This window comes from Oncorhynchus clarkii, chromosome 1 (assembly GCF_045791955.1).
Source record: "Oncorhynchus clarkii lewisi isolate Uvic-CL-2024 chromosome 1, UVic_Ocla_1.0, whole genome shotgun sequence".
NCBI lineage: Eukaryota > Metazoa > Chordata > Actinopteri > Salmoniformes > Salmonidae > Oncorhynchus > Oncorhynchus clarkii.
The window spans coordinates 62,212,254-62,239,675 of NC_092147.1; the positions used below are offsets into that span (position 1 = coordinate 62,212,254).

At 42.8% G+C, this 27,422-nt stretch overlaps 1 protein-coding gene across 2 annotated transcripts in view; it reads right to left on the minus strand.

Moving 5' to 3' along the window:
* The window catches only part of LOC139410176 (adhesion G protein-coupled receptor A3-like), a 278,756-nt gene that overhangs the window by 107,581 nt on the left and 143,753 nt on the right, over nt 1-27,422 (minus strand). For both annotated transcript variants that reach the window (XM_071155639.1, XM_071155632.1), the window contains exons 9-12: nt 26,056-26,275; nt 25,687-25,836; nt 22,157-22,318; nt 16,991-17,188 (exon numbers count right to left, since the gene is read on the minus strand). In XM_071155639.1, the coding sequence (XP_071011740.1) occupies nt 16,991-17,188; nt 22,157-22,318; nt 25,687-25,836; nt 26,056-26,275 (730 nt within the window). The remainder of the gene's footprint in view (nt 1-16,990; nt 17,189-22,156; nt 22,319-25,686; nt 25,837-26,055; nt 26,276-27,422) is intronic.

Here is a 27,422-nt window from a genome sequence, read left to right on the forward strand (position 1 = left end):
TACTTTGTACTTGGGTTTTTGTACTTTGTGCTGCCTCACTTGTTTGTTGGACATTTGTTTTGTGAAGCGGTTGCGTTCTGTGCAAATGATTGCCTCAGTAAAGTGCTTTGTCCACTCATCTCTGCTCTCCTGCGCCTGACTTCTATGCACCAGCTACACTCACCCCCTTACAAGGACAATAACCTAAAACACAAGGCCAAATCTACACTTGAGTTTCTTACCAAGAATGTTCCTGAGTGGCCGAGATACAGTTTTGCCTTAAATCTGTTTGAAAATATATGGCAAGTCCTGAAAATGTTTGTCTAGCAATGATCAACAACCAATTTGGCAGAGCTTGAAGAATTTAGAAAATAATCATGGGAAAATGTTGCGCAATACAGCTGTGGAAAGGTGATTCTAACATGTATTGACTCAGCGGGTTGAATACTTAACAATTTTTGTATTTATTTAACCTTTATTTATCTAGGCAAGTCAGTTAAGAACAAATTCTTATTTACAATGACAGCCTAGGAACAGTGGGTTAACTGCCTTGTTCAGGTGCAGAAAAACGGATTTTTACCTTGTCAGCTCGGGGATTCGATCCTGCAAACTTTCGGTTACTGGCCCAACGCTTTAACCACTAGACAACCTGCCGCCCCAAGATATATTTGTGTTTAATATATTTTTTACAAATGTTTTTCTTCCACATTGCCAGCGTATTTTGTGGATATCAATTACAAAAAATTACAATGAAATCCATTTAAAACACTTTGCAACACAACAAAATGTGGACAAAGTCAAGGGGTGTGAATATTTTCTGAAGGCGTTGTAAGTGCGTGGTTAGAAGCTTTTTTGCCCTCCCACGTTACTTTTTACACAGAAGATCTCTGCTAAACATAGAATCACAGGGTTAATCCATCTCTCTGTGACAGTTGATAACTTCATAACAAAGTTGACTACAAATTCAAAGTTGCCAATGTCTTTGCAATTGATACAAACAAGCAACATATAAAAATATGCTTCCAATGAAAACAGATGACTGTATTCAAATATAAACAGTAGGGAAGGCTATAATTGTTCATGTTCAATCAATTGAGTTCTATTTTGCTACTTGTAGGTTACTGTCTGTGATATGTTTCAATATATTTGTAACCTAAGCTGTGCACAATGATGTGCCAAATGAATCTGTGATTGAGTGCATTATTATAGGGTAAGCATTCAAATAAACTTCTGCAATATTTGCAGCCATTAGGTGATATCGCTTTAGGAGCTGATCCGTCATCAGTATTGTGGAATAATTATGTTCTTATGTTAATGGGGAAAAGCTGATCAGAAATCAGTGCTGCCTTTCTTTCGATCCTATTAGTGTCGACACATGCTCAAAGGACACACTTAGCAAACTATTCAGAAATCTCTCCGCCATGTTCTGGTTTCTAAAATTAAAATAGTTTGCCTAAATTCAGTTTATGTGACAAAACAAGCAAGTATAGTGTAGAGAATCATCTATCTATATTTTCCATAACCAAAAATATAATATTTCAGCTGTTTGAAGCTGATGTACAAATCCCAAAGACAAAACTGAAAACGGGAAGCATAGAAAGAGAGCACATAGAACATATCTACCGCTTCTTATACTTGCTTTTAATGAGAATGACAGATATATAACTGACATTTCTATGTGAATTTTGTCAGGTCGCCCAAAAAGTTACATATTGCAGCTTTAATACAATTATTTGATCCATAGGAGTGGGAAAACAGCTGCTCATGCATTGATAAGCACACCAAAGACGCCATTAATGATAAGTAATAAAATAAAAACAGCACTTCTAAAAGCCTATTTTACACCATAGCCTGCTGAATTTCCAAGATAACTTTCTTTGATTTTGATTTCGGCCTAAATGAAAATGTGGCACTGACTTGCCCATGGATTGATGCTTCAGTATTGTCTCAATGAAGAGTTCGGCATTTGACTAGCCACTCTCGACAACCGCAGATAAAAAATAAAATAAAAATACAAATAATAAAAATCTTTTTTTTTTAAAGAATTTAAAAAAGAAGCCTGCTAGCGGCAGGCGAACGAGTAATATCCATCGTCGTAACACGGATTAAACCCAAGCTGAAATGTGACGCTAACTGAAGCTGGCTAACTTTAGAAAAGCCTGAGTAGTATACCCCTCAGGGACAGGATGATCCGGCAATCAATGCTGAATCAAGCTAAACCGACATCATCGGGAGCCAATTTACTTAATTGAAAAGCCATCTTGAGTGCGGACTTCCGTGCGCTATAAAAAGCTGCAGACCATAATGAGCCTGATTGAAGTGCACTCGCACAGATGTGCAGTGGGATGGGAGGGAAAGAGACTAGTGGAGTGGAGGACTAGCTGGTGACAGGCTAGTAGTTGCTATTGGCCGAAACAGATTTTTATTGGACCATTAAAGCCCAGTGCCAAACCCAATTTAAGGCTTTTGTTTCCACGCCACCGCTAGCCCTGTAGCTTCGGGGCTCTTCAGTGCAGCTTGATACAAAATTAAAGAAAAGACAAAGGCAAATCAGACCAAACACCTTATTCAATCTCCGCAATTATGGTATCGTTAACATTTACATTAACAGACTCTTTAATGTCAACAGAGACAACAGGCATGGATCAAAGGAGCATTTGAATGAAATCTGAACCTGGAGAAAACGGACAACAAGGGAGTCAAAACAAGCCTGGTTAAACCAGACTGAATGCTGCACTTAGCCGCTCAACTTTCTTTCACTTGAGCATAGCTTTCAGTCTGGTTTAACCGTCAGAAACTAAACATTGAGAAAGCTTGTAAGAGAGAAAATGAGGGGGGATGTGGAAGGTATGAATGAAAACTGAATGACAGGGGAAGTCCCCATCACCTTAACATGTAATATATTAAAGCTGAGCCCCAGACAGGATACCTCCATCTAAATTCATTTGAGACAGTCAGTCCCTATTCTGCTCACAATCTTGCAGCATGTAATGTGACTTGACAGGATATTTCAAGAGAATGAAAGAATAAGGGTATCAGTGTCACCAAATGGATATGAACATGTCCATATATTGTGTGCCATATTGGGCACTTATACAGTCAAATCTTTATTGATATAATAATGAAGGGCCACATTACAGGCATTTCTACTAATTATAAAACTGGTTGTTTGGATCCTTGATGCTGAGTGGACGAGCATAGTTCCTTACTTTGCTGTATTCAATAATATCTTCCTTTATATGGTGATTGGCATCTAAACTTTCATAGAATTACCACGACGACCGACAACACAGTTCGTCTTTCAATCACCCACGTGGGTATAACCAATGAGATGGCACGTGGGTATCTGCTTCATTAAACCAATGAGGAGATGGGAGAGGTAGGACACCACGATCTGCGTCACAAATAGAACTGACTTCTATTTTAGCCCTTGGAAACGCAGACGCTCGTTCACGCACGCGAGCAGTGTGGGTGCAATAATTGAATAATATAGATTTCTAAATGTATTTTGTAATGCTTGAGCATGTGACACGAATGGTGTAGTCAGGGTGTGAGGCTGTTAGCGCCATCTCTGGACCACACTCCAGCACAGTAGTTGGCTGAAATGCACCAACATTGGATGCCAACTGTGAGAAAAAACACACTGAAGAAGGAGGCTGATAGCTAGATAGGAAACACCAGTACATAGTGTAGTCCTTCCCCGCTTGCCGAGAACTGCTTTACCGCAGTTCTGTTAACCGTACGGCGAGGGAAGTAACTAGCTAGTGTAGCCAACCCAACTCTTGCGTGATTACCCTCGCCGTAACGTTAAAAAACAGCAGTCTCGATCTCTGTACCATACTGTACATAGAAAGTGAACTGTGCCAGGCGAAATTTTTCTGAGCCAGGCGAAATCAAACATCAATGTCATTATCATGGATATATCCAAGTAAATGCCAATAGAAAAAAATCTAAAACCAACAAAAATGCAACTAATGTACTGTCATTCCAAGTGCAATCTTTGACGTTACTGAGTTAGCTGAAGCTAGCTAGCAAGAAAGTGACAAGAACATTATACAGCCTGCATAGCAAACATTTTGTTTAGAACGCACGACCAGTTCTTTTGCGAAGCAACTATGCAAAAATAATTAACGACTGGGTCGCTTCGAACAAAACGAACAACCAGATTTTTGTCCGGACTATATCTTCTAGTGGAAGAATGAAATGTTATGAATTTACTTATCAAAATAACATTTTAATGAAAATATGTAATTCATTGCTATCGGGTAGATTAAGGCCTCATTTATTTATTTCAATTGACTGATTTCCGTATATGAACTGTGATTCAGTAAATCTTTGAAATTGCTGCATGTTGCATTTATATCTGTGTTCAGTATTCATTGTCCCCATCATGGCAGCTCTCTCTAACTCACCTTGGATAATCACTCAGATCACGTCAAGTGTCCTCTAACACTGCTGGAAGTACAATCACAGAGAACACTGTGTTATTTAGCAAAGCACTCACCTGCCTTTTCATCTCTCTCTCTGTTCTTTCTCTGTCCTATCCCTCTCCTGCTCTCTCTCCTGCTCTCTCCCTCTCTCTTTCACACTCTCTTTTCACCCGTTTCTCCCTCTCTCACTACCTCCCTCGCCTTCAATCTGCCAGGCAGCCAGAGCCCAAGTGCCTTGAAACAATGTACCAATCATCAGACAAGGACTGTGCCTCACGCCGGCTCTAATCCTTTGGGATTTACCCACCAGCGCTGTCAGCTCAATGCTGTCCGGGAAACAGCCGTTCGGAGACCACTCCAGCCGCCAGGAGCAAACAGCTTTAATGATCACCCAGGCACTATCACCACTGAAGCAGAGCCAGAGCCAGGGACACTCAGTCAGTTGGTGGGAAGAAAGCCTTATATATCACAGCAAGTGATATGATTTAGGAAACAGTGTACCAGACCAAGCCAGAGCTAGCTTTGTCACATTTTCTATACTTGTTTTCTGTTGTTTGCTTCTTTTTATTCGCCATCTCTCTCTCCTATTCTTTCTCTGCTCTCTGACTTCAATTACCTGCTAGAAAATCTGATATTGACAGAATGACACATGAAAAGTAAGGGAATGGTATGGTATGTGTTTAAATTATTAAACTGTTTCGCATTCTTTCAATTCTACTACTGAGAAAACTGAAAAGGTTTTGTGATACCTAAGAGTGGTGTGTTTGAAAATTCAGAAATAGCACTGCATGTCTAAGGATTTCTGATGCTGGAAGTACACTACATTGCCAATTGTATGTGGACACCCCTTAAAATGAGTAGATTAGTCTATTTCAGCCACCCCCGTTGCTGACAGGTGTATAAAATCTCCATAGACAAACATTGTCAGTAGAAAGGCCCGTACTGAAGAGCTCAGTGACATTCAAGCTGGCACCGTCATAGGATGCCATCTTTACAACAAGTCAGTTCATCAAATGTCTGCCAGGCTAGAGCTGCCCCGGTCGACTGTAAATTATGTTATTGTGATGTGGAAACGTCTAGGAGCAACAACGGCTCAGCTGCGAAGTGGTAGGCCACACAAGCTCACAGAACGGGACCACCGAGTGCTGAAACATGTATGCAATCGTCTGTCCTAGGTTGCAACACTCACTACCGAGTTCCAAACTGACTTTGGAAGCAACGTCAGCACAATAACTGTTCGTCAGGAGCTTCATGAAATGGGTCTCCATGGCCGAGCAGCCATACACAAGTCTAAGATCAACACACGCAATGTCAAGCATCAGCTGTAGTGATGTATATCTCGCCGCCATCGGACTCTGGAGCAGTGGAAACGCGTTCACCATCTGGCAGTCCGACGAACAAATCTGGGTTTGGCGGATGCCAAGAGAATGCTAACTGCCTTAACACATAGTGCAAACTGTAAAGTTTGGTGGAGGAGGCATAATGGTCTGGGGCTATTTCATGGTTCGGGCTAGGCCCTTTAGTTCCAGGGACGGTAAATCTTAACGCTACAGTATACAATGACATCCCAGAGACGATTCTGTGCTTTCAATTTTGTGGCAACGGTCTGTTTTAGCATGACAATGCCCCTGTGTACAAAGTGAGGTCCATACAGAAATGGTTTGTCAAAATCAGTGTGGAACAACTTGACTTGCCTGCACAGAGTCCTGACCTCAACCCCATCGAACACCTTTGGGATGAATTGGAAAGCCGACTGCGAGCCAGGTCTATTCGCCCAAAATCAGTGCTCAACCCCACTAGTGCTCTTGTGGCTGAATGGAAGCAAGTCCCCGCAGCAATGTTCCAACTTCTAGTGGAAAGCCTTCCCAAAAGAGTAGCAGCAAAACGGAGAATCAACTCCATATTAATGCCCATGATTTTGGAATGAGATGTTCGATGACACATACTTTTGGCCATGTAATAATGTATGTCCAGGTGCTATTATTACCTCCCCATGCAGGTTTGGATTTGGATCAGGCAGGCGGTTCGTTTCTGTCTGTCCGTCTGGTTATCTTCAGACAAACATAGGAGCTAGACTGGATTACTGCCAAAGAAAAGGTTGCACACTTCATTGAGAGATGGATGAGCTCTCAGAACAAGCTTATACGGAGGATCAGGATTAATTTCATTACAGGTACAGTACTTCTCCTCTTTTCACCAAATGCTGCCTTAGAAAGAGTAATGGATGGTTTTGGGAAGAGGGTGCTACATGTGGAATCATCATTGCCAATCACTTGGTGTCGAGCATGATTGTCTTCTTGGTGGGTCCTAATTGTGGGTCTTCAGATGGCTGAAGAGGCCGTTCCGGGAGCCACATATTTTTGTGCACTGTGGGCAGCGGTGACTGGTGGTGGTTGGTAAGCCTTCTAGATGGAAAGTCTCTCCTTTTGAAGTTGCTGCTTGTCCTCTGTGGCAACTTCTTCGTACCGTGCTACTCTTCTTCGTACCGTGCTACTCTCTCATGGACAGTTTTCCTCTATGTTGACCTATCTTTTGCAGTGTCTTCCCAGCTGGAGATATTTAAGTGGCACTTTTTGAGGTTATTCTTTAGGTTGTCCTTTAACTGCTTATTTTGTCCTCCAGGGGCCCGGTGATCTGCATTTAGTTGTGAATACAGGACCTGTTTTGGGAGGCAAGAGTTGGGCATCCTGACAACATGGCCAGTCCATCAGAGCTGGTGTTGGTGGTGGGGATGCTGCTGATGTTTGCCTTCTCAAGGACACTGTTGTTGGTGCACCTGTCTTCCCAGCTGATCCTCATCATGTGGCAGAGACATCTTTGATAGTGCGACTCCCAGGCTTTAAGGTGCCTGCTGTATGTGGTCCATGTTTCAGACCCATACAGTAGGGTGGGGAGCACTAGACCAAGATTTTAGTTATGGCCTGGATGCCACAATCGTCGTAGACTCCTTTCCTCGATCTTAAGGAGGCTCCACTGGCACAGATTAGGCAGTGGTGCATTTCAGTGTCAATGTTGGCTGAGAAAAGGCTGCCAAGGTAGGGAAAGTGGTCCACGTTTTCAAGAGAGGTTTTGTCAAAATGTTTAGCTGGGGCTGATGAATTTTTTTCAGTGTGTGGTTGGTGGAGGATTTTTGTATGTTTTATGTTTAGGGCCAGACCCAGAAGCTTGCATGCCTTTGCAAAAGCTTCCAGGATGCACTGAATGTCCTCTTCTTAAATGGGCAGTGATGGAATTATCATCTGCATACTGGAGCTCTACAATGGAAGTGGTGGTGATTTTGCTCTTGGCCTTGAATCTGTTGAGGTTGAAGAGTTTGCCGTCTGTTCTGTACATCATTTTGGATCCCTGCAGCAGATTTTAGCCTGTGAGGTGGTGGATTGCAGCAATGAAAAATAGGAAACAGGGTGGGTGCAATAATTCCAGTGTCAACCTTGAAGGATTCCGTTTCAGCGCCACTGTTGCTGAGTACTAAAGCTGACATGTTGTCACGCAGCAGTATTTTGGTGAATTTGACAGAATCAGCCAGAGAGCATGGCGGTTCACAGAGTCAGAAGGCAAGATTTATAAAGGCCATATAACAGTGGTTGCTTTTGCTACCTGGAATCCCATTGAATTGATTTGTCATTCTTCAACAGCTTTTGACCATCTTTGGAGCGAAAGGGGTTTAGACTGAGGTAAATGAGTCCATACAACGCCTTGGTGGCATCGAAAAAGCCTCTGGAATCTCTGGAGTCCATACAAAAAAACACCTCACCTGCTTAATAACTAAGGATCTGCTTGATGTGGACATATTTTGGGCAGAGATATAGCTCTTGCTTCTCCACCCTCTCTCTTGTATGGTTCAGTTCAGTCTACAACTGGGTTCCCAGCAAACAGGGGACGTCTTAATGACATTATGTGAGGTTCCCATAAGGTCGAGACGTTATCCCACTCTAGGAACATTAAAACATGACGTTAACCTCAGGACCATAAGAAGACGTTCAGTACAGGTCTCTGTTTGGCCGTAGTATAACGTTAAAATAATGTATTTTGATGTCTATTAGGAAAAGTTATGAAAAAGTGTATATTTGGTTCTGATAGAATGTTATCCATGGGATATTCAATGACCACAAGGGGATGTTTCATGATGGTCAACGTTCTTTGGGGGACCTTTGTCTAGTTCCCTGTAAGTTACCAGGACGTCACTGAGGACTAGGTCAGGACCTTTGTAAGTCATTAGGACATGGGTGATGGTCCCAAGGGAACATCTCTGCAAACAGAAATTAGTCGTTAGGATGTCACCGGAACGTCACAAAATGGTCGCCTAAAGTGGTAAGGACGTTGTGTCATGGTCCCCTGGAGGATTTGTTTAGTTCCCGGTTTGTCCCGGGGACATCCCCGAGGTCGTTCTTAGGACGTTCTGTCATGGTCCCCCGGATGTTTTGTCTAGTTCCCAGTTTACCCTGGGAACCTCCCTGAGGACACTTTTAGGAAGTTCCTGGGAAGTTGTCTCATGGTTCCCTGGAGGTTTTGTCAAGTTCCCGGTTTGTCCAGGGAAGATCCCCAAAGATCTTTTCAGGACATTCTTGGGACGTTGTGTCAAGGTCCCCGGAGGTTTTTGTCACTTGATGGTCCCAGGTGTGCCAAACCATTATAATTAAAGTAATTAAGTGGTATAGGTTTTAAGGTACATGGTACGCCGTTTAGCTAAAATAGTGTCAAATCTTAAATCAATGACAATATGATTACATATGACATGATCACTTAGTACTGACTTTTCAATACAACCCAAATTGGGATTTGAACTCACAGCATCTGGATTTGGGGTATGCTGATCTTTCTGCTGTGCCACAAAGTCTGTAGCATTTAAGAAGTCACATATACATTCATACCTATAATACGTCTCTGCACTTATCAAAGTGCCATCTGCACTGAAATGACATTTTTTTGCGACCATTGGGTGTCGACCATCAGGTGACGTCCCCGGTACAAACCGGGTACTAGACAAAAACTTCCAGGGGACCATGACAAAACATTCCAAGAATGTTGTAAACATCCTTGGGGATGTCCCCGGGTCAAACTGTGAACTAGACAAAAACCTCCAGGGGACCATGAAACAACATCCCATGAATGTCCTAAAAATGTCCTTGGGGATGTCCCCAGAACTAACCGGGAACTAGACACCTCCATGAGACGTCCTTACCACTTCAGGCAACCATTTTGTGACATTCTGTGGATGTCCTAACAACTCATTTTAGTTTGCAGGGTTATATCTATAAAAAAACTTTTGCATATCAGTTGAGATTTTAGTATTATTTTTCCCCAAAAATGTAGCAAGCATACACACACTCTCTCTCTCCCTCATTTACACAGACAGATAGACAGACTGACTGACTGACTGACTAACTGACTGGGGTTGTGGGTATGTATTGGGAGGTGGGTCAATTGTCTTGATATTACTGCTAGGAATGTGGTTTGTTGTGTAGTGAGCTATTTCTGAAGCATGACACCTGATATGCATGAAAATAAAAAAGAGTGAATAATACAATATTGGTTAAAGTTATATCACTTATTCATGGTTTGTTTTACCCACTTCATAACGTTATGCAGAAAATTGTATTACGTTATGCGTTCAGCATATTTATTACATTATTGTCAATTTATTACATCATCAGTTGATACAAGGTGGACAGATAGAGAGTGGGTGTAGAGGGAGAGAGTGGGTAGAGTAGTATGGAATTCGTAATGGACCCAGACACACACACACACACACACACACACACACACACACACACACACACACACACACACACACACACACACACACACACACACACACACTGAGAACTCAACAAGGTTTTACAGTAATTATACTGCCTGTGGAACCTCAGCCAGGATAGGAACATTCCAATTAATTAATCTAAGAATTTGCATTGAGGGAACCGCAAAAGCTCACAGATGGTGCACACGCAAACACACTGCAGAGCACTAAGGGTTAGTCCTTTAGGGAACGCTGCTACTCCAAAGCCGGGAGCTATGCTTCTGAGATCAGACTTTGATGGATCTGATGAGAGTTCGACTGTGTGTGTGTTTGACTGTGTGCTCATCTCAGGGTATGCATGCTCTTGCACGCACGTGTGTGTGTGTGTGTGTGTGTGTGTGTGTGTGTGTGTGTGTGCTTGTGTGTGTGCATGTTTGTGCTACTCTGCGTGACCTTCATCCAGACGGTTCCTTACAGCATATTATTATTTGTTCATTTAGCTTTAATTACCCCACATGGCCCGGCAAGGAATGTACAAGGAATAAAGCAGCTTGTAATAGCATGCAGGGAAGGATGGAGGGAGGGAGGTAGTAGAGGGAGGGAGAAAGACATAGACAGAAAGCAAAAGAGACAGACTGAAACCAGCTCCCCAGCTGCTCCCTGTTTAAAGGAGCTGTAAGGACTGGGGTGGGGGGGTGATGATATGGGTCAATGGAGCTGTGATTTGTAGGTCAGAAGCAAAAAGGTGAAAAATAAAGCCGGACAGCACAGATGAACTAGAACAGGGGACGGAGCCCTTGGCCAATTGGTCTACATTGGTCCTTTTAGCGCTATAGGGAAGAGACAGATAGACAGAGAAACAATGTGAAAGAGCGGGGGAGAGAGACAGAATCATAACATGTGGCGGGTTACCATTGGTTACCAATGAAATAATGCCAATGCTAAATGACTGTATGCGTGACTATTAACAAGACAAGTTGACAGGTCAAAAGTACAAAGAGAGGGCTTATGATGATAAACGGCATGCCGTTGCTTCAAGTGAGGAAAGTCTTAACTCGGGACTAAGTTGATATGACCTAATAACACAACGAACTGGAAGCACACTGTATTTCCTAGCCTCTAAAATAAAAGGTTGAGGTTTCTTCATCAAAGTTAACAATCTATGACTGAATGCCAGCCGGGGGCATCAACAATCCCTGTACGTCACATATCTATGAATCAGCTATGTGTCGCGCTGATAATGCCCTCACCTCGACCCACCCTCTATAAGCAGAGGGGGATTTCAAGGAATTCAATCTACAATGAAAGCATGCCTTGCCATAAGAAATGTTGAAGCACGGTATTCACAAAGAAAAGTTGTCAGGGGCAAACAACAACTATATTGTGTAGTGCAGTGCAGCAGAGTCCAACGTTTAATATAAATCATTATGCAGCAAAATAACGCTCTGTCTGCATAGCATAGGACAGCCAGCAGCAAACAGATAAGGAGGAGCTAGCTTCACAATACAGCATTGTGCAGCCAGCAGTCCAGTACAGCACATGAGCGTGGTAATGCAACAGAGGCACTTAATGAAACAGTGTGAATGCTGTACTGCGGCAGAGCAGGATGGGAATGGAGGGTGTGTGTGTGTATGTGTGTGTGTGTGTGTGTGTGTGTGTGTGTGTGTGTGTGTGTGTGTGCGCGTGCGTGCGTGCGTGCGTGCGTGCGTACATATCCGACCCTCTCAGGGAAGCAGGCGTGACAAAGGACAGCCAGGGCCATTCTGCTGCACAAAGCCCAGTCAGCTAGAGCGACTAGGCTCCAAAGGCACAAAGAGAACCAAATTTCCTCTGTCCTCTGTTCAGCTGTTCAGAGGAAATGGACAGATCTCCCCAAATGCTCAGTGACTGGCTCTCTCTATCCGTCGATGGAACTATTTATCTTTCTCAATCTCTCTTTCTCTATTAAAGTAGTGTTGTGTTCTGTTGAAGTATGTAGTGTTGTGTCTCTCGTTGTGATTTGTCCTATATTTATATTGTATTTATTTTTTAATTTTTTTTTTATCCCAGGCCCCCGTCGCCGCAGGAGGCCTTTTGGTCCCTCCGTCTCCCTCTCTTTCTATATCCCTCTGTCTCTTTACCTGTCTGCTTCTCAATTTTCAATCCCTTCTCTTAATCTGTCGCGTTTCCCTGTCTCTCCCTCGTTCTCATTCTTCCTAAACTCCAGTTCTCTTTTTGCTTCACTCTCCTCCTTCCCTCCCACCTTCCCTTCCTCCTTCTCCCTACCTCTTCTTACTACGAGGAGTAGAGGGGGTTTCCACGGTGTTTAGCATTCAGCACATCTCACTGCAGCATCACAGGCCTATTTGTTTTTAGAGACCTACTCCTGAAAAAATGCAATGCTTAGAGGGAACATTTTGTTGTTGTATGCTTTTGCAGTTATAGAACAGAACACAAATGCCATCATATGTATGGTCACAGGCACGCGCGCACGCGCGCACGCACACACACACACACACATAAAGTATCTGCAATGAAACCATGAAAATAATGGATGGAAGTTAATGTCATAAACATGGCATTCGGCACACATACGATTAACCTTGAGTAATTTGGGTATGAATCGGGCGGGAGAATTTGCATGATTTCCTCTCTGTGCTTCCCCTCGTCTAAAAGAATACAGGTCAATGTGCTAATGAATAGCCTTCACTCTGTCGATACCCACTTAAATGGCTTAATTCCTCCATTGGTTTGTGCACAGAACTCTCAACAGCACTCCTAGTCTGTATCTACATAATGATGGAATGATTGAGAGTATATTTAGACACGTGGAATTCATAACAGCTGTGTGGTCCTGTTTGGCTCAGTTGCTAAGAGCGTGCCACTAACAATACCAGGGTTGGGAGTTCAATTTCCACTGGGTCACATGCTTAAAATGTGTGCACTCACAAGTCCCTTTGGATAAACGCACATGATGAATGGATTTCATTATTATATTATAAATCACTATCAGGGAATTACTGCATCTGTGTTCAAAAAGTAGGCTGTGTCAGTTAAATTTGTCTCTGAGCACTTGTTGCATGAGATATTTTGTGGTTGTGTCTTCCTGCCTGTGGTTGTGTATTTCCAGCACTAACAGTTCCCCAGATGAGGTAGCAGCAGCCCCAACCTGCATGGTGACTGTTTAGTGGCTAACAGCTAACAGCCGCATAATTAAAAAGCACTAAAGCTCTATGGAGCAGGAATGCATCTAAACAGAGAGGTTAGCATATCCCACTAGCTCAGCCACAGGCCTTCTCTAATTAATTATGGCTTAATGAGCAAGGGGGAGAGAAGTGACTGGTAAATATTGTCCTAACTGGCCGATACCTCTACTGAAGGGTATCACTGGCACCCCCTGTAGTCTTAGCTATTCCGTTAGCTTTTAAGACGTTTTTAATCACACCCTCTTAACCACACCCTCACAGTGCCTAAAAACACTCTTTTAATGATTTAATTTAAATGAAACACTAAGAAAATGCAAGGCAAACTAATACTTAACAGATATCTTTTGGGACATTGCTTACTTTTGTCGAGTTTTCCCATTTTGATACCATTTCAAGAGAGAAATAGCAAAATGTGTCGATAAGTATGTTTTTACACTGTAGCTATACTCACTCAAACCCCTTAACTGTTTTGTTGTTTAATTGCAGTGTCCCATTATTCAAAACTGTTATTTTACGCACGAGTGTGCGACTAGGTGCTAAATGTCGGCATAGATGGCTAATTGTCAGACTTTGAACTTAAAAATATTTTTTGGCTTAACTTTAAGACGACGTAAAAAATAAATAATAATTAAATGAAAAAGACTCTGGGCAATTACATCAGATGAGATTAATAATGTTTACCAGATGGTACTGAAAGAGAATCTGCTTGGATGATAAGTAGGCGATCATGTGGACGACGTAAAGTAGAGTTAAACTCAGGTGATCTTATCAAAGGCATCATTAGCTGTATTGCACACCCATGAGAGTGCTTCTCCTCTCTAGAACTAATCTTTATTAATAGGCATGCAAAATGTGTTAAATTAAACTAAATAATACAGTAGTGTACTGGCAGACTCTATGATGCCCCTGATATTCTGTTATTATACATTTTGTTTGAAGTGACTGTGCAGCTTGGCACTGTTGAGGGAGAGTGTGTGGTCGTTCAGTGAAATTCTTTTGAGGAAATCCACAAACCAGATTCCTTCTATTTCACTGTTATCCCATCCAATTAGCTACCAGCCAGACATTTAAAAACATATGTGTTGGATGGAGCTGGTGGCTGAGGTCTGGCATCTAGTTTGTGTGTGTGTGTGTGTGTGTGTGTGTGTGTGTGTGTGTGTGTGTGTGTGTGTGTGTGCGTACATGCATGTGATCGTGGTTGCACATGTAAGCGTGTGTGTGTGTGCGTGTGTGTATGTGCGCAATGCCACCCGTTTGGCTGTGTGTGGGCACAGCGTGACCATATGTTCTGTGCAGTAGCTCAGTTTAACCTAGCACAGCACAAGCAGGCATGAGACACAGCCAGAGAGATAGAGATCAGATAGTCTGCGAGTGGGGGCTAAAACAGCACTACGGCTTAAATACCAGCAGTGTGAACACTGGTAAAGATCATCAGTCGCACAGAATACACTGAACTTACAGCAGCACAGAGAGGTGGTGAGAAATTCCCCCAAACATGCAGTGTTCCATCCTGGGGAAAGAAGAGACGGGAGCGGCGATATTTGTGGAAGTATCCTCCCCTCCTGAGGGATGTTGCATGTCAGTTCTAGTGAGAGTGTGAGTGGAAGATTAGTGTGTGTGTTTGTGTATGTGTGTTTGTGTGTGCATGCGTGTGTGCATATGCGTGTCTGCGTGAGTGTGTGTGTGGCCGGAATGGATTTGCTCTCTAAATCAAAACTGAGCACACACGCCGTCTTCACAGTCAAAGTGACGAGCGGTGGAGTCAGGCTTCCGCTTTGCATCTTTCTTTTCTTTCGGTCTGCGGGTGAAACATGGACAAAGGGAACCACTGAGCCCTACGGCAGCCCTGCACTTACACCTCCAGCCACCGGGAGGCACTACAGGCAGGAGTTGAATAGCCCCCCCCCCCCCCCCCCCCCCCAATGGTAGAAGCCTTGCCTAGGGGCATGTGCCAGTACCCACCATATTGGAATTCAAAGCGGGGGAATCCCAACAAAACTGTTCACTACATCAGGATAGCTAGCTGTCCAGCACTCATTTGGTGAGAGCCACAGACAATTGTCATGGAGCAATAGCTAAATATTGTCGTGAAGCAAAAGCATATTTCAGTTATTGCTGGTGTGACTGTCATTGTTATCCACAAGTGTATAACAGTAAAACCAATAACAGTAAACCGATTTCTCCAGGATTCTAATTCTAATCCCATAAATGGCATTCCTATGCACAAAACAATCCTAACAGATGCCTACATGAAAAGTGGCAATCGAGGCTGATTACTGGGCTGGAAAAGCACCCTCTAAACAGTGGATGTGAGGGGCTACCAGGGGCGCCCGTTACAGTGAGGAAGGGCCTGCGAGGCAGTGTGAGATCGGCAGTTATAGGAGGGGCCTTTGCATATGCAGTGTCACGTCGTAGGGTTGTACTCCCATAGGAGAGCAGAGGAGAGCAAGGACAAGGCCAATGAGAGAGAGAGAGAGATAGGGCGGAGAGAGAGAGAGAGAGAGAGAGAGAGTGAGAGATAGAGCTCAGAGAGAGAGAAGGCTGGCAGCATTTCCATCCCAACCCTAAGTGGCCCGCTGCTGCTCTGAGTGCCGCTCACAATGTCACATTCCCATTGAGAGCTCACTTTCTCAATGACAATCGCTCCCTGTCTATCAAGCCACACAGGTTTGGTTTGGAATTGGCTCACTTCGATAAGCCTAGTCATGCTCATCGACCTCTGTCATTGGTCATCACAAAGGGACGGCTTAGTCATCAAAGGAATGCCTTGCCTTTCTCCCCCATGGCTCGTTCATCTGAGATCACTGAAAAGCTGCACTGGGCATGGCAACCAGGCTAAATAATAGCTGAGCACAGTAGATAGTATTAGCTAATCATAAGAGGACACAGTCAACAAGCATGCTGAAACACACAGACACGAAAGTAAACATGCACACACACCAGCACAAGCACGCGCACACGCACACAGTAGCTGATGTGTATAACTACCTAGTGAAACATTGAAAAACAATGCCACTTCAATGCCAGAGGAGTGTTTTTTCCCTGTCTGCATATGTAGACTGTAAAGTGTAGCTGACGTGGCATCTGTCATTTGGGATGGGCCAGCAGGAGGTATGATGGAGTAACAGTGATTTAGTGTGACAGGGACACAAGGCCACAGTATCAATCACAGGAGAGTGGCCTACATACACTGACTCCAGAACTACCCGACCAATCCTGACCCTTCCCCCTTTACAGTGCAACCTATCACAGGCTGATCTACAGCATGCCACTGCACCAAAACAGGATGTCAACTTATGGAGAGTAATAGACAACAACAAGTCTGCCAGGCAGGAGCACTGCCCTATTATTCTTACACCAAAGTGGGTGCATTTGAATCTTGACCATAACAAGCTGCATTATCTAAAAAATAAAAAAAAGACAGAGAGAGAGAATTTTAGGACAGAATTAAATGTCCAATCTCTGATTAACTCTTATGGTATTGTAGAAATGTCATTCCTAGAAGAGAGATTCTCATTCAAGTCAACGTTCTGTAACAGGAGGACCGGCAGCCATATTGAATGTATGTTGTACCCATTAACCATGGAGTAAAAGCAGGAAGTTCATCCTTCAATGTGTGCTTAATTTTCAAGTCATTCTATTTCTATGTACTGCACCTTGCTGAGTTGGCTGGAGGGGGAGCCGTTGCCGTTGACCGTGTGACATTTGAAGTTGAGCAGCGTGTCCCCGATGGCATCCTGGTTCCTCTGACCAGAGAAGGGTGGCAGGGGGGCTCTCTGTACTGCCATGCACGAAAGACCCTGGAAGTTAGACGGCCTGATCAGAAAGGCCTCCATGGCTATGTTTGGGGACACCTGGATGGAGTCAGAGCGATAGGAAGAATGGGAGTAAGTGAGTTTATCTTCCTGGTCTGAACATAAATGGCTGATCCTTAAAAGTGTCATTCTGAAGTGTCATTCTGCACTGAATCGATAAAAAGATGTTGATGAAAAACTAAACAAATTTGCTGATCATGCTGAGCTGCGAGACTTAAAGGATGATGAAGTACTGCAGGCCTGGGCAATTATTTTCCATGGAGGGCCACATTAGAATATATTTTTGCCATCGCGGGGCAGAATTATACATTTGAAGTCGGAAGATTACATACACTTAGGTTGGAGTCATTAAAACTAGTCTTTCAACCACTCCACAAACTTCTTGTTAACTAAATATAGTTTTGGCAAGTCGATTAGGACATCTACTTTGTGCATGACACAAGTCATTTTTCCAACAATTGTTTACAGACAGATTATTTCACTTAGAAAATTTGAAAATTACGGAAAATTATGTCATGGCTTTAGAAGCTTCTGATAGGCTTATTGACATAATTTGAGTCAATTGGAGGTGTACATGTGGATGTATTTCAAGGCCCACCTTCAAACTCAGTGCCTCTTTGCTTGACATCATGGGAAAATCAAAAGAAATCAGCCAAGACCTCAGATTTTTTTTTTGTTGAACTCCACAAGTCTGGTTCATCCTTGGGAGCAATTTCCAAAAGCCTGAAGGTACCACGTTAATCTGTACAAACAATAGTACGCAAGTGTAAACACCATGGGACCACGCAGCCGTCATACCGCTCCGGAAGGAGAGATAACCGTCTCCTAGAGATAACCGTACTTTGGTGTCGAAAAGGGCAAATCAATCCCAGAAGAACAGCAAAGAACCTTGTGAAGATGAAGGAAACAGGTAAAAAAAACATCTATATCCACTGTAAAACGAGTCCTATGTCGACATAACCTGAAAGGCCGCTCAGCAAGGAAGAAGCTACTGCTCCAAAACCGCCATTAAAAAGCTAGACTACGGATTGCAACTGCACATGGGGACAAAGATCATACTTTTTGGAGAAATGTCCACTGGTCTGATGAAACAAAAATATAACTGTTTGTCCATAATGACCATCGTTATGCTTGGAGGAAAAATAGGGAGACTTGCAAGCCGAAGAACACCATCCCAACCATGAAGCACGGGGGTGGCAGCATCATGCTGTGGTTGTGCTTTGCTGCAGGAGGGACTGGTGTACTTCACAAAATAGATGGCATCATGAGGGTGGAAAATGATGTGGATATATTGAAGCAACATCTCAAGACATCAGTCAAGAAGTTAAAGCTTGGTCACAAATGGGTCTTCCAAATGGACAATGACCCCAAGCATACTTCCAAAGTTGTGGAAAAATGGCTTAAGGACAACAGAGACAAGGCATTGGAGTGGCCATCACAAAGCCCTGACCTCAATCCTATAGAACATGTGTGGGCAGAACTGAAAAAGCGTGGGAGAGCAAGAAGGCCTACAAACCCGACTCAGTTACACCAGCTTTGTCAGGAGGAATGGGCCAAAATTCATGCACCCAACTTATTGTGGGAAGCTTGTGGAAGGCTACCCGAAACGTTTGACCCAAGTTAAACAATTTAAAGACAATGATACCAAATACTAAATGAGTGTATGTCAACCTCTGACCCACTGGGAATGTGATGCAAGAAATAAAAGCTGAAATTAATAATTCTCTCTTTTATTATTCTGACATTTCACATTCTTAAAATAAAGTGGTGTTCCTAACTGACCTAAGACAGGGAATTTTTACTCGAATTGTGAAAAACTGAGTTTAAATGTACTTGGGTAAGGTGTATGTAAACTTCCGACTTCAACTGTACATCATGTGTATGACTGTGTTGACAGATATATCTACTGTAAATAACATCCAGATATGATACTTATTTTACTTTTTTAACATGCACAAAAATAAACCACATCCATGTCCTCCGTTTGGTAGGTATTTTCATTATTAAACATGAAATGAACTACATGGAGGGAAAATTACACTGTGCATTCAGCACCACGGACAGAACTCTTGTTAACGGGTATGCACAAAAACACAATAAAGAGAGAGCTCAACATTACACTTAAATTACTCAATCAGTTTGAGGAGTGAAGTCTCTGATGGGCATTGACTAGAGCAGTGAAGTCAGGTATGGTTTCTGACGTCGCTATGCACAGGATTGCTGAGAGGTGAGAGTCAGTAAGAGATGATCTGTGTCTTGACTTTTTATATTTCATCACTGAAAATGTCTGTTCACATAAATAGGTTGTTCCAAACCGTACAAACATTTTCTGAGCATGATTCCTAATCTTTGGAAAGTTTTTTCATCGAGAGATGCATAGAACCTCGTCAGTGACATTGTTTTGAATAGTTCTCCAATCACTGCATCAGACTGAAGATCGATAAGCTCAAGTTGCAGGTCAGTGAGAGTGTTATCCACATTCAAGGTGAAAGGAGAGGAAACCAACAGCATGTCATTTTCCAACACTTTGAAATCCTCAAAACGATGAGAAAACCCACCGTTCAAAGCGCGCAGCAGCGAGGTATACTTCTCCCGCTGGTCATCTGATAGGGAACAGACTAATAGTGTCAGAAGGTGGGTGAGATTGTTGACTTCTACTTGGTGGTTCAGGAGGAGTAATTTCCCTTGAAGGCTTTGACAAGGCTGTACATCTGATGTGCAAAAAGGCCCTTCCCTTGTGGTTTGGAATTCAGTTCATTCATGAGGGCCATGATGTCCACGGTGAAGGCAAAATCAGCCAACCATTCTTTATGTTGCAGTTGAGGGAAATCCACATATTTTCCTTTCATTTGCAAAAACTTAGCAATCTCTGACTTCCGGTCCAACACCCTTTTAAGCACCTTCCCCAAATTCAGACAACTCACGTTTTTGTGGTAAGGGAGATCTGCATGACAAGACTCTGTCTCTTCCCACAGTGAGACAAACTGCCTGTGGTTTAAAGATTTAGCTCTTATGAAGTTTATCACTTTAGTGACTGTATCCACAACATCGCTAATTTTCAGATCACATTTACAGAGTGTCTCCTGATGAATAATGCATGCAGGGGGGAAAAAATCTGATCTGGGTTCAGCTCAGCTATTTGATCTTGTATCCTTTTCAAAAGGCCAATGCTTTTTCTTGTCAAGTTTGGGCACCCATCAGTGGTCACACTGGATAACTTTTCAAAACTCAGTCCCAGTTTTGCCACACACTTATTAACCTCCTCCAATGCATATTTCCCTGTGGTTGTGCACTTCATTGACTGCACTGAAGCAAGCTCCTCTGTAATTTTAAAGTCTGGGGTTATGTCTCGTAAGAACATCAACACCAGCTCCGTGTCACGTGCATCACTGCTCTCATCCAGGGCCAAGGAGAAATAGGTAAAATCCTTTACCTTGTCTTTCAACTGTTGTCCCATATTCTCTGCAATGCCCTCAACACGCCGTGTCACTGTTCGTCTTGACAGGGAAACATTTTCAAACAGCTCTTTCTTGTCGGGGCAAAGTATTGGTGCAGAGTCAATTAAACATTATTTCATGAATTCGCCCTCAGCGAATGGCTTGGTATGTTTATCAGTTTTGTGGGACAGTACACAGCTAGCTCTCGCAATTCCATCGTTTGCTGAATGCAGTTTTGTGAAAAGACCTAGCTGCTTTTGCAACTGAGAAAGCAATTCTTTCGATGCACTTGCCCTCTGCTCAGAAGACATATTCCTAAATGTCTCTGCATGCTTCAAATGGAAGTGTCGGGACAAGTTGTAGTCTTTCAAGACAGCGATGCTCTCTTTGCACACTAAGCACACAGCTTTCCCTGATACCTCAATAAATACATATTTCAATGTCCACTCTTGCTGGAACAACCTACGTTCATTGTCTACTTTCCTTCACTTTGAAATCTTTGAAAAACTTGTTTCTAGCTAGCTCCTATTTGTAACTGTGACGTGTCTGACAGCCTGTCAGTCACTGTCTGCCCTCGTGCAGTTATTTATATATACCTTCATAACAAATGTCCCGCAAGTGGTGGGAGTTAAATCATTACACAAAGGCGAGAATTTATTGGGCTTTTAATTTGAATAACATCGCAAATTCTTTATGTGATCCGAGCATGATTCCGCGGGCCATATTGAATCAGGTCCTGGACCACATATGGCCCTCGGGCCGGCCTTTGCCCAGGCCTCAACTACAGTGAGTTCCAAAATATTTTATTTTGAGCTGACTTTGGATTTAAAATGATATCGCACTTTGGATTTGAAATGAAACAATGGCTACATTTGTTACGCGTGCTCCCGCTCCCCCTCTCTAGTGCTCTCTGGTGCCAGGCGGCCCATCATTACGCACACCTGTCACCATCGGACTCACCTGGACTCTATTACCATATTGATTGCCTCCCCTATATCTGACATTTCCTCAGTTTCATCCCCGTGTCTGCACTAATGTTGTTTTGTTCCCCTTGTCCAGACGCTGTCCATGTTTTATTTCATGTCCGTTATTTATTAAATATTCACTCCCTGTACTTGCTTTTCATCTCCCAGCGTCTGTCCTCACAACATTATTTATCATTCATTTCTATTGGACACAAAATGATCTGAAACACAACCAAAGGAAATGCGTCCAACGTATGTGTAGAGACACGCTTGATGTAGTCATTCTGTGCTATGAATATGGGACCAACTACTTCACTTATTACTACTTTTAATACACATATCAGTGAATTTCGCTTTTGGTCCCCTAAAATGGGGTCTGCACTTTAAACTCATAGTCATTGTATGATTTCAAAATCCAAAGTGCAGTACAGAGCCAAAACAACGACAACAACAAAAATGTCCCTGTCCCAGTACGTTTTGAGCTCCCTTAAGCTTTGATTCCAAAACCAATCTTAGTAACACTTTATAAGTTATCCTTTTAAGAGTTTAAAGAGTGAACATTTAGTTTATATACGTTTGTGTGCCTTTGATGTTTGTTTACCTACCTTTGATATGACCTGCGTGTCTATGGTGAGAGCCAAGTCGGCGATGCGCTCCACACACTGGACAATGCGTGTACACGCCCGGGCCTCGTTCTGAGCCATCCACAGGATGTGTTCCTCCACCAGCATCATGTTACTGGCTATGTCAGAGATATAGTCCCCTAGCTACGGGATTGAGGAAATGAAATGATGAGGGTGGTGATGGTGACTTGATTCATTATATGAAGATTTTACATTAGATTAGCGGCTCCAATGGGGCATAATCACTTAACTGTGATGACGGTTGAACTACATCCAATTCACAGTTTCTTTATTCTAACTGTTCTGTGGAGAGATTGGGTTGGCATTAATCAAGGTTTATTATTGTTAGGTTTTCTAGTAGGACCCCGTGTTGAGGAGGGCTCCAAATAATGATCTTCTCACGTAAAAATTCAATTCCACTACACTACTCTGACCTCTTTTGTGTGCAGACCCTATAGTTGCCTTCAGTCGTATAAAGCAGGGGTATTCACCGGGGGTCCTCAGAATTACTTCAGGGGGTCCGCGAAAATGTACAATACCAGTCAAACGTTTGGACACACCTACTCATTCCAGTTTATTTTTTGACTATTTTCTACATTGTAGAATAATAGTGAAGATATCAAAACTATGAAATAACACATATGGAATCATGTAGTAACCAAAAAAAGTGACAAACAAATTAAAATATATTTTATATTTGAGATTCTTAAAAGTAGTCACCCTTTGCCTTGATGACAGCTTTGCACACTATTGGCATTCTCTCAACCAGCTTCATGAAGTAATCAACTGGAATGCATTTCAATTAACAGATGCGCATGGTTAAAAGTATATTTCTGGAATTTCTTTCCTTCTTAATGCGTTTGAGCCAATCAGTTGTGATGTGACAAGGTAGGGTTGGTATACAGAAGATAGACATATTTGGTAAAAGACCAAGTCCATATTATGGCAAGAACAGCTCAAATAAGCAAAGAGAAATGACAGTCCATCATTACTTTAAGACATGAAGGTACCAATTAGAGGTACCAGCCTCAGAAATCGACAATTAATTGCCCCTCAGAATGCAGCCCAAATAAATGCTTTACAGAGTTCAAGTACAGACAAACAGACAAACCTCAACATCAACTGTTCAGAGGAGACCGCGTGAATCAGGCCTTTATGGTTGAATTCCTGCAACGAAACCACTACTAAAGGACACCAATAATAAGAAGAAACTTGATTGTGCCAAGAAACATGAGCAATGGACATTAGACTGGGGGAAATATGTCCTTTGGTCTGAGGTTTTTGGTTCCAACCGCCGTGTCTTTGTGAGACGCAGAGTAGGTGAATGGATGATCTCTGCATGTGTGGTTCCCACTGTGAAGCATGGAGGAGGAGGTGTGATGGTGTGGGGGTGCTTTGCTGGTGACACTGTCAGGGACTTATTTAGAATTCAAGGCACACTCAACCAGCAAGGCTACCACAGCATTCTGCAGCGATATGCCATCCCATTTGGTTTGCACTTAAAGGGACTATCATTTGTTTTTCAACAGGACAATGACCCAACACACCTCCAGGCTGTGTAAGGGCTATTTGACCAAGAAGGGGAGTGATGGAGTGCTTCATCAGATGACCTGGCCTCCACAATCACCCGACCTCAATCCAATTGAGATGGTTCTGGATGAGTTGGTCCGCAGAGTGAAGGAAAAGCAGCCAACAAGTTCTCAGCATATGTGGGAACTCCTTCAAGACTGTAGGAAAAGCATTCCAGGTGAAGCTGGTTGAGAGAATACCAAGAGTGTGCTAAGCTATCACTAAGGCAAAGGGTGACTATTTGACGAATCTCAAATACTTAAATATATTTTGATTTGTTTAACACTTTTTTGGTTACTACTTGATTCCATATGTGTTATTTCATAGTTTTGATGTATCCACTATTATTCTACAATGTAGAAAATAGTCAAAATAAAGAAAAACACTTTAATGAATAGGTGTGTCCAAACCTTTGACTGGTACTGTATATCAAATAATAATATTGAAAAAGTGAATTTTTTGTCATTTTTACTTTGAATGTTTTTATGAATATCGCTAGCAAAAACAGAATAGACTACCAAAATCTATTAAATCTATTCATTTTAAAGTGTTGTTTACATCACCTGATGATAAGACAAGTTGTTGCATTTTTGGGGGGCTAACATAGATTTTTTTGGGGGGGCCTAACATATGATGGGGATCCCTCGGTCTCTGGTTTGCCTCACCAGGGGTCCCCGGGCAAGAAAAGGTTGAAGACCCCTGGTATAAAATAAATACATTTGGAATAGATTAGGGGGATAGCCGAATTACCTCTTCATCAACTTAGCTTTCAGGTGCATGTTTGCCATAAGCAAGAAAAGAAGGATGAAGGAAAACGCTCAGGTTTTCCAAATTAATTTTGAAGGCCAGTATAGCGTTTGGCGGTGGCAGGCTAAGACTCCTTCATTCCTAGAGTGTGAGCACATTTAGCGTAATGCACGGTTTCTCAAATCGAGTTCCGTTAACCTGCGGATCCCTCCATTTAAGCCACATTTGTCAAACTCATTCCACGGAGGGCCGAGTGTCTGCGGGTTTGTACTCCTTTTACTTGATTGGTGAATTAAGGTCACTAATTAGTAAGGAACTGCCCTCACCTGAAAGGAAAAAACAGCAGACACTAGGCCAACAATGGAATGAGATTGACACCCCTGAATCAAGCTGTCATCTGAACAGTTTCAAGTCACTTCTTGCAAATCACTCCTCAGAATTTGACAAATCCCTGCTTACAAAACACTGAAAAGCACTCACATCTCACAGGCTTAAATAATACCGGGTCAGGAATAGCAGCTAACAATATGTATAGTTTCCCCTCAAATTGCATGTTACCAAATTGCTTCACTGATGACATCTCAGGGAAATTAGCACCCAAAGTCCAGCATTTATGGAGCTGGAGTCAAGTAGACTAGCCAGCTACCGGGGCAAAAAGAGACATCCACTCATATGTGCCTTTCATTGGACTATAAACAGCTCGTCCAAAGAAAACAGTTCGGGGTTCTTTATTCAATCCCCCAGAATTTCCCAGGGATTATTTTATGACATTTGCGGGGCAAAAATGCTTGATTTTGCCAGAGGAATTCTGACATTATGCATGTAAATATGCAATGCTTTTGTCCAATTTATCAGGAAAATGCATTGATAAGGGACACAGTTTGTTGACGTGTGACTTGATTTAACTATGTTATGCGTTAAACATGTGGAGATTGGTTGAAATTGCGAGTCCTCTTTTTGTACTGATTAGACTGTTTTATGCGGAAATAGTGCAGTGATTAGTCAAATGTGCAATTCCTCATACAATACGCGGAGAACTGTTGAGCAAAAAAATTACTGCTGCGTGGAGGCTGAGGGTAAAATGCTTTGTGTGTGTGTGTGTGTGTGCATTCTTCTGTGTGTGTGTGTGTGTGAGCGTGCGCATGCGTGCCTGTATGTGTGTGTGAACAGCGGCTAAGTCCTGCTATCATACGTACTTCTCTACGCTGGTCCACCAGGCGAGTCAGCCTCTCAACCAGGTGTGTGACAAAGATGACATCCATCACATCGCTGAAGTCCCCCGCCCTGCTGGTGAAGGCTACCAGCTGCTGGGCTAACGCCTGGGCATTGCTGGTGTTGATGGTCATCTGGTAATAGAACAGTGATTGGGTTAGAAGAGGCTAGATCACTTGGATTTACACAGATACATTTCATATGTGCTATGAAACAACAGTTTGTATGTCTTCCTATGGGTATTAATCAAGCCAGATATTACCTCAAATAAAAAAAATTGTTAATGATTCAGATTATTCCGTTTTAGACCCCCTTGTCTCGCGTTGTCTCTGCTAGTGAGAAAAATGTCCTACCTGGGTGAGCTCATGAAGTATGCGAGTCACCTCGCTGGCATATGGGCACTGGGTATAGTCATCCTCTGCCCACCGGCCTACCCGGTCACAGCGTCGCCAGGCCTTCTTCTCCCTCTGAGTGAGGTGGTGTGAAGCGGCACCAGAAGGGCGGGGGGCATAGCCAAATGTGGATGGAGCACAGGGCAGGAAGGCCAGTATCCCTGCCAGGGTCTTTGGCCACCTGTCACAAGATATGGTATCAATGTCTTTGTCACCGTGATCCACAATAAGCCTCGATTTCCTGACTACACTACGTTGATGTGACACGTTGCCTTGTTGTTATGTCGCATTACTAAGTTATCATTTATTGTTGATTGTTGATCTGCATGACATGTAAACAAACATAATGGCACTGGATATTACATATACTGTAACATCTTACTGTAGTCTATATCTCCCTGAAAACACCCTCAAAAACACCAATGAAAACAAGCTGGTTTCATTTCAACAATGTCATTTTGGCAATTTTTCATAATGTGAAAACAAAGGGAGTAAATCGAGGAAAGACTGAGGATAAATCTGTTGTTGTGTTCAGAGGAACCGGTCCTGCTTTCTCCCCCTGTCCTCATGGCACTGGCTACTTCGTAATCTATAGCACTAATCCCCCCCCCCCCCCCCCCCCCCCCCCCCCCCCCGATAAAAAAAAGGGTCTCATTTTCCAGCCCATTACGCCACTGCTTAGCAGAAACAAAGCCTCTCTGCTCGCTTCACTGGAAGTGGGTTGTAAAGTACAGGAGCAGTTCATGACAACAATGGAGCATACACGGAAACAAGACTGAAGGGAGAAAAACAGACAACTTCTCAAGACTTCCAGATGGACAGGGACAGAGACAGAGGTGGAAAGCAGACCTGGGTTCAAATATGATTTGCCATCATTTAATGTGCTTGATTGAGCTTGCCTGACGCAATGGAACCAGTTGAACAGTTCCAAAATGGTAAACCCCTCCCATCTGGCACTCCAGGCAGACTGAAGCAAATGCTTAAAGTATTTGAACCCAGGTCTCGTGGAGTGCCTGCTGGCTTTTCAACTCATAAGGCTTTAGCTGGATGGGAAAATGCCAGTCAGAGACTAATTGGAATGTTTTATAGAAAGCTACAGTATAAAGCTAGGGTACAGAATTATTAGCATTTTGGTGATTGATATGAAACACATGGCTTCCTAATGCATGGGGATACCTGCTAGCTAAACAGTACTTACATTCCATGGATTTTTTTTTTTCATTTGACTGTTTACTTTCTTTGTTATCTAATATTCTACAGTCGCTTCCTACTTGAGCAGAGCTGAGTTTAGCGAACCATTGGGCTTTCACATTTCACATTCTCAAAAC